The 8,912-nt window shown below is 38.3% G+C and overlaps 1 protein-coding gene across 1 annotated transcript; it reads right to left on the reverse strand.

Moving 5' to 3' along the window:
- Positions 1-79: 79 nt before the first annotated feature.
- LOC121938199 (sialate O-acetylesterase-like) lies at positions 80-8,177 on the reverse strand. The gene is given in 11 exon segments (XM_088078664.1): positions 80-1,096; positions 1,447-1,484; positions 1,487-1,629; positions 3,040-3,194; positions 3,476-3,612; positions 4,614-4,711; positions 4,915-5,074; positions 5,529-5,667; positions 5,921-6,075; positions 7,624-7,785; positions 8,019-8,177. Coding segments are annotated over 11 exon segments (1,467 nt in total). The 5' UTR covers positions 8,074-8,177; the 3' UTR covers positions 80-871.
- Positions 8,178-8,912: the final 735 nt, after the last annotated feature.

The following is an 8,912-nucleotide window of genomic DNA, read 5'->3' on the forward strand; positions in this document are numbered from 1 at the left end:
CACTAGTTTTAATTGTTGTCACCTAGTTGTATCACACTTGTGTTTTTTTTGTTTGTTTTTTTCCAAATCAAACAACACATTATTTTGATCAATCAATGATTTTATTGCAATTCAAAGTTCAAGGTACAAGGTTTATCTGGTTTACTTTTCAGTAAAAGCATCAGATTTGAATGTAACACCCACACAAACTAAGTGGTTGAATCCTCATTTAATTGGGCAAATTGTTAAGTCATAAAGATGCATGTTTGTTGTTAAATATAACCATATCCCACAGATAGATAGATAGATAGATAGATCGATAGATGGCAACTGCTCAGCCAGAATATAGTAAAACTGCCAAACTCTATATCCTTAGACATTACATAACAGCATTAGTCTAGTGATATTCTCCATTTAGATGACACACTAAAGTGTGGATGGTGTACAAAACTTAACTACTCTAGTTAAAAAAAAAGTTTAAGACAGACTGTTATGCAGATGTCATGAATTGTAGACTGTACTTTTTGCTTAGCAGTAAGTGGGATCTGGCAGTGCCCCACTCTGACTCTTTTTACTTATTACTCACCCAAACTGGTTGTAAAGTCTTAAACCAATTCAAACAAAGAAAAGAAAACCCCAGGCAATATAATTCATCCATGTTATGGCAAAGTCATCCTGCTTAATTATCTGTGAAATACAGAAAAGTATTTGTTTTAAGATTTAACTCAATAACAATCAACTGTCTGTGTCACTTTGTTCTGAGCTTATCACTGTGGATTGGACTTTGTATATCTGGCTACATGTATGTTTAATCAACTCATTTTGACGTAAATAAACAAAGGCACGTGTTCTTCATCACTTTGTCTTCTTGGAGTTCTTCCTTTCCTTTGACCTATGGGAGTGTGACAATAAAAGGAGGTGCAGGCAAAACCCGGTTGGCGCTGTAGATTGGACAGGCTTTAAAATTACAGGGCCAGTCTCTCCATGCATATCGCAGGGCGACAACTTCACTCGGAGGCTGACACAAATTGGTTTTTAACTGGACAGAGTTTTGATTCCACTGCCAGATGGGAGCTGGAAGCCAGCCAGACTTAGTAGGACTCCCTGAGCACGAAATCTGGATTAAAGAAAAAAAAAGTGCTTATTTATTTACTTAGAGAATTAGGCTTGTTGAATGAATTATTAGAGCAAACATCAAGTATATATGATTGTCGTTAAAACAAAGCAGAGAAAATAAAAAACTACAATATTTTTGACCAAACAGATATTGTTATTGTGGGAATATTGTAGGGCTGACTATTGGTGCTTTCACAAAATATTTAAAATATTTTAAGAATGATCAGTTATGTGGATATAATGACTTAGTGGGTAAAAGCAAACAATGACATCATATTACTGTAGGAGAAGGTAACACTTCAGATATCACGATATCCAAAATCTAGCCCTCACACTGACTGCGAGCCTTACCTCAAAGATGTTTTGTGACGGCGTGACAGAAATTTTCCGTAGGTAACATTGATGTACTCTTGATCGGACAGGACTTTTTTAGGGAACGGTCCATGGAAGACAACGCCCTTCTCATTATAAGCCACCGCCCTAGCTCCCAAAGTCAGTCTGTAGGCTACATCCTGCTTGTCTCGGGGATGGATCCTGAAACAAACAAACAAAAAAAACAACACTAATCATTTTAACAAACATAATGGGTGAACCACATGGTAGAACTGGATAGGGAGGTTGAAAGTCAATACAGCACTCATCAATTCAAAATTCAATAGCAGGTCATATCATTTTATGCATAATTTTAATAATATCTTTGGTACATTAAAAAAAGTCTGCTGTGATGTGTTGACGTGTCAGAGACTTATTGGGTCTTGATAACATATCAGGGGTAGGTCCATTACAATTTTTATTGATGCTATTAAGGATTTTAAATCGATCCAAAGAATAATTGGGAGCCACATCCTCTGCCAGCGCTCTGGTCAGGAGCACTGACAGGTGTTTTAACATAACGTCCATGCTTTGATGGTGGTGGGGGAAACTTGAGTGCCGGAGGAAACCCACATAAACATGGGGAGAACATGCTAAATCCACACAGAAAGGTCTGGGTGGGCTGCGGCTCAAACCTAGGACCTTCTTGCTGTGAGGCAACAGTGCTAACCACTGAGCTGAAACTGAAATTTGGAGTTAGTTTTACATGGATTCTGAAATTTGAGAAGCTACATGAAGGAGTTGCTCAGTTGTTGATGAGGATGTGCGTGATTAATCAGCTGGTCAATTAAGTCTTGCCACCTTTGCTAGTGGGCACAAATTTCTAACTTTATTTAAACAATTATTATTTTTCTTTGGTCACATTTACTTTCATAATACCTATTCTGATGACTGATTTTTTAAACCATATAGTCTGTTTGCGATGCAATCATTCCCTAGATCAGGCATGTCAAACTGGTCCACAGGGGGGCCGATGTGGCTGCAGGTTTTTGTGCCAACCAACCAAGAGCACACAGTTTGACCAATCAACTGTCTGAAGACGGAGATCAGTTGATTAAATGAGTCAAGTCTGGTGTGCTGCTACTTGGTTGGAAACAAAACCTGCAGCCACACCGGCCCCCCAGTGGACCAGTTTGACATGCCTGCCCTAGATTTATTTTCCTAAAGAATATAATTTTCAGTAAATGATATTTGTTAACTTTTATTTCGTGAGTTGTCATGTTTTTGTAGGATAATGTGCAATTTTCATAATGCAAGGTGCAAAGTTACTCACATTTGTGCAGAATCTAAAGTACAATTTGATTGATAATAACTGGCTCTTATATTGTACACAATATTTTTTCACGTTAATGCTTAACGCTATTGATACAATTTTCAATTCTGACTGTTTTCTACTTTTAGACGAGTCCAACAGTCTGAGTTTGAATGTTAGCTTAAAAGTCACAGAAATTAGTCTTCAAGAACATGGTACCATATTTTAAACACACTAGCACACATTTATAACCAAGTGTAATGCGCCTGGGTGTGGTGCGGATGTTATATGCTATGAGTACAAATAAACATTGTCTTTACGGAAAAAAAGGTGATGATGGATCTGGTAAATCCAAAGCCACAGCCATAAAGGTTTTTGGCATTTGGGGATTCGGGACATAGCCGATGTCTGCTGTCTGGTGCCAGCGGAGAAATGGGAAGTTTTCTGCAGTCGAGTGTGGTTGGAATGTGGACAGCTGCAAATACAAAAAAAAATCCTTGAATAAATCACTAGAAATGAAGTTTGCAAAAGCAATTCTGCTTTTTTCCTACTCAGTGGCAGAATAGCAGCACATATTCTATTCTTTGATCCAATCACAAGGGGGCACCAAAGTCAGAAATTTCTACTTACTGCATAGCAGTGTTTACAAAAAAAGTTAAGTCTAAGACCTACACAATATTTATAGTAAAATTTTTAAATGTCTTTTATTTATTCTTGTTTCATAATGAAAATTAAAAGTTAAACACCAATGCATACCTGGACAAAACCAAATGGGAAGTCGTCAGCTGTCTGTCCCCCTGAACCCTCATGAAATGCCCTCCTCCAGTCATCAATCAAAGCAGGGAAGGAACAGCTGTACTTGCGGGGTTGACGACTAAATGCATTTGCCTCACCTGAAAAAGACATGAGGCTTTCAGAGGCATGATTTTACATGTTCCAGCTATCATCATCATCATCCCCTAAGCAAAGCCCGATACAAGTGCATAATTTGGGGGCTGAGTCAAATTAAAAACCCAACTTTTCCATAGTAAAATATCAAAATCAAGATAAAGTCGACTAGCATCTTTTCAGTACAGTAACAGACATTTGTTACATGGGGTGCATTCATAAATGATCACCCTCAGAGCTAAAATGCAAAAACGGGACTGTTGGTACATTTGGTGAGCTATAGGAATATACCGTTTGTCAGAGCACAAAACTCGCAGGAGCAGCAGAACATAGGCAACTCTGAGGAGATGGAGCAATGCAATGCTAAGTGCTGTGAAACCTAACAGTTTGTTAACTTAAGATTCAAGATCCAAAAAACGTTATTGTCTATCATATAGTGCCAGAAAATTGCCTTCGGTGGGGGCCTACAACATGAGAAAGCATTCACACCCATGACACCCACAGAAAAATACATAAACTCAAATAACATTTCAATAGATCAATAAAAATGTGTGCAGCTACATTAAAAGAGCAATGACTATCTTGCCTTGTTTAAAACATGCATTGTGGTAAGTTTTCCCTTTGGCCTGGGGTGCTCTGAAACATTTGCCTGAAGGAAGTAACTGAAACACGTGATGAGGGGGTTGTGTAGATTCCTGAGTGATTCAGGTTGCTTTTCTTTTCACTGTAAGAGCTGGGTTTGAGTGGTGGTGGTGGTGATCTTAGCTGCATTTCTGATGATTCTGATGAGGTTTTTTTTCCTTCTTTTTCAGGGAGGAAGTTGTACATACTCATATAGAACTACTGAAATTGCTGTGAACCTGACCTGATTTAAGGCTGGGGGAATGTTGATAAGTTACAGCCCAGCACAAACTGGACGTTGGGGCTGGTTGGGTTTGGGCAAAGAACAAAAGCTTCACTACTCGTGGCGCTGATGAACATCTGATAACTGTTCAGGTAGTCTCACCTTGGTACCAGATGGCTCCTTTGATGGTCATATTGAGCAGTGGGCGGATCATTGCATTCCACAAGACAGAGTTCCTTTTATAATCAGGAAATGTTAATCTGAAAAAAGTAGCAACAGTGCAGTTAATGCATGCTAACTTTTCTTGATTCTTCCACAGAACGTTTGGGAGCACGAGAACAAGTTAAGACACTTGCATGGAAGCAGTGTGTCATGGTAAAATTCCCAAATCAGTTACCATAAATATCAGTTGACAGGTTCAGTGAATTGTGAATTTTGTTTTTTTTTGGTGTCATATCTTTACCCGCTGTTCTCAAGTCCACATTGCTGCAGTACTCTTGAAGATGACCAGGCTTCGATAGGTGTGGTTCCAAAACAGGACTCCACCAATCCTATGGGGTACTTCAGCGTCTCATACAAGTAACGTCCATAGAGCCAGCACAGCGCAGAGAAGGCTGTCACATCTGAAAACACATCTGCCTGTTAATCAGTGCATCAGCAGTATGCATTTAGGTGGTAGTATGCACATAAACAAACAGCAAATGTTTGAGATTTTTTATTTATTTTGTTATTGTTTGTTTTGTTTTTCAAATATGATTACAATATAAGTACTACAGTGCCCTGTGCTGGAACCACAACAAAAACTAGCCTGGATTTAGGAACTTATGCAATATATGCATGTTTTCAAAACACATTAAGAACTGACTCAGTTTCAGTTCAATATTCCAACCAGGGTTGGAAATGAACTTCTTTGTCCACTTGCCACTGAGGCTGGGAGATTCCAAAATCTGCGAGACACTCAATAGATTTTGATCGTTTTTTTTTTTTTTTAGCTGGTGAGTGAAGGAAATCCACCTTTAGCTGCAAACACATCAAAACAATATTATGAATGAATAAATAAATAAATCTTTGACTCACTTTTTGGGGCCACAGACCAAGGAATTTCTACTCCAATCAAATCATTCTGCTCACTTTCACTCAGCTTCAAGGCTGCCATAAAAAACCTCACCTGAGGATACTTTTTTGAGAGCTTGATCTCATTTGTTGCGTTAAAAACCTGAAAATTCATAAAAGAGAGATCATTTCACAATAAAATATGACTAAATATCCACATACATACCAGATTGAAATTCAATTCTGTTGCACCAAACCATAAATAAAGCAGATTTAATTTATTCTATCTTATGTGTGTAATATAAGTGAAAGGGTTTTCTTTTGAGATTTGGCCATTAAAACAGACTTCTACTGCACATCGTTGTGATAGTGAATGAGCCAATCAGAGAGACACATCTTCACCTGGCTTGGCGTACCTGAGATAATTTCAGCTGCATGTTGCTCTGCCCTCCACACAGCCAAATATCTCCAAACAGCACATCTGTCAGAATGGCTTTGCTGCTTTTAGTGGCTGCTGTCACATTGTAGGGACCACCAGCTTCAACAGGGTCGAGGGTGACTCGCCAGATTCCTGTAAATACAGCCATTAAAACATGATGTCGAATAGTCAAAAGAATTTCCTTTCCTAACCAGTTTTCCTCGACCGCAATGAAAAACAAAATGAGGTAAATGAAAGGTGTTAAAGAGAATTCATGCAGACTTACACAAGATGAACAAAAACTGTAAGGTATACAAACTGACTGCTGTACATATCTCATATATGTTGAATTAAAAACATCATCATGCTAAAACATCCCTTGTTCTTGAAAGGAAGACTTCTGTAGTAATGTTAATAAGCTGATTGTGATCTTGTTGATTCAGGATGTTTATTTCACGAACTATTTTGTTAAATATTTTTGCTGAGAACCTTCATAAACAGTTAAAGGTATACATAAACTGGCATATACAATAGAATTGAACAGAATAAGCATATAAGAGGAAATATAAAAATATAATGTTTTTGAAGAATATATAAATTCAAGGCATATATGTGATTATAAGACTATGGATGTAATAGCGTAAAGACCACAACACAACTCAGTAAACACCTTTTAAGCTGACTGATTGTGCTTTGTAGTTGTTATGGGTGACACCTGCTGGGGAATTATGGGACAGCATTATCTCCTTTCCTTTTGTAAAGGATGGTCCAATGTAGCCATATGCTTAGCATTAAGACATTTTGACCAGCCGTTATCATGGCTGCCACTAAGATGCTTTTGGGTTATTTCACTCAGTCAGGATCCTTCGTAAGCAAAAGAGACAGTTAGATTGCAAAATGCACTGTAAACAACAGGATGTCCTGGCTAACCATAGTAATCACATCAGGGGACATCCGAGATTTGTCAGCTAATTTCAGGGCTCATCTGAGCCCTTCAGCTAGAAAATCTGGTCCTTCTGCATTCTGTCTCTCCCCTCCTACAGGTGACATCCACACTGCATCACTTTTTTGCACCTTCAAAAGCACACAACACACATCCATATACTGGTTATGCTGTTTATCTACCCCCTTCCTCCTTCTACCCTCCTCCTCACATTCCCTAAACCAGTTTGTGACGGTGTCCAAATAATTAGTGATAGCTGTTTCCCTTTGACCTTTTTTTTTCCAGGAAAGAGAGATGAAAGATTGTAACGCATCTTGTTGATAAAAACTGACCTAACTTTTATCACATATTAATTGTACTTATGGAGCTATACTTAGAAAACAGCTTAAAGAAAGTGTCCATTCTCTGGACACCTGAGACATACACTTGGGATGCCGGATTAAAGTCGCTACAAAGAGAGTAATGGTGTTTATCAAATTAAAGACTCTGTGATTTTTACTGAAATATGTAATCAGGACACAAGACATTTATAAGAACCTCCAATACCTCCAAAGCATGCCATAGTTCCACTTCTTTCAGGTCCACACCCTGACTGTCTTCACAAAGCTCTGATTCAAAAATACCATCTCTCCCATATCTGTTCCTGTCGGTCAGTTTGACCCATCTCTAGACTGTATTAAAATATACAGTTTGGCATTTTCAGCAGTCTGTGCTTGTCAATATAACCTCCCCACCTGACAACAAGTTGCTGTACTCACCATTTGTCACATGGACCTGTAAGGTGTTATGTTTCGTTGGTCCTAACAAGTTGAGCGTCACCTGTGCGCCCTCAGGGCCATAGCCCCACAGCACAGCTCTCTCTGGAGACTGCTGCAGCACCATGTGGTCTCCATAGTAGGAGGCAAAGCGCAGGTCCCCCTCTAAACATACACACAATTTTATTTCCCTTAGTACTTATATTAAATGCATCGAGAGGAAGAGAATATAGCGGAATTTAAATCACAATATATATCAAGAGATTCGTCACAAAAAAGGAAAAGAAACAGCTGGCTTTTTGGTTTCAAAATATCAAGGCAGTGCCATAACAGAAGAAAATCTTAATTCTAGTAAACAGCAGTTTATACTGACAAACATTTTAGCAGATTGTACTCACCACAGCTGTGAAAAGAGAGTGCGAATATCACAACAACACACAGAGTTATTGCCATGACAAGAAGACAAACCTCAACAAAGCAAAAAGCTGAAAACCTCTGTTGGACAATTTAACGCCAGATCGCTCTAACGTAAGTGGCAAATCATGTAACAGAAAGGATGGTTTTCACCAGTTTTTTTTCTAACCCTTATAAATAACCAACCACTAGCGTAGCCAGAAAAAAAGTGGGTGTGAATCAAATCAGAACAAGGTGTGCCATGTGTCATCTTCAGCCAAAGGTTTCAGTTGTCTCCATTGTAACTCTGGCTATATTGTACGGCCCTTATTAAATTTGTTAATGACCTCAGGCTTAGTACTGATTCCATTAACGTCTCTGTCCCTGTCCTTTTGGACATTAGTGCTGCTTTTGATACCTCTGATCATGGTATTCTCATCGACTGCCTAAAGAGCTGGGTTGGGCTGTCTGGGACTGTTTTGAGATGGTTTAAATCTTACTTTGCAGGAAAGATTTTTTTCTTATCTGTTGGAGACTCACACATCAGAAAAAGAGACTTGCTAATCCTTCAGGAGCTCTCTACTGCTGGGTTTTAAAATACACACAATCATACGCACAAGAAAATACGCAGCACAGCTTTTGTTAACTACACTCCAATACTAAGGAATACCCTTCCAAAAGCCAGAAGAGCAGCAGGCTCTGTAAACATTTTTTACTATTTTATTTTATTTATTTTATTATTTATTTATTTTATTTATTTAGTCTGACTTTTAATTAAAAAAAACTCTTGTATTTTTTATTTCGCAATTCTGCTATATGGACTGTTTTAACTGGTATCTGTTTTGCTTTGACTTTTATTTCTTGTTTTTCACGACATGTCATCGGATTGTTTATTCTTA

Source organism: Plectropomus leopardus, chromosome 6 (genome assembly GCF_026936395.1).
Source record: "Plectropomus leopardus strain MGB_pleo_1.0 chromosome 6, ASM2693639v1, whole genome shotgun sequence".
NCBI lineage: Eukaryota > Metazoa > Chordata > Actinopteri > Perciformes > Serranidae > Plectropomus > Plectropomus leopardus.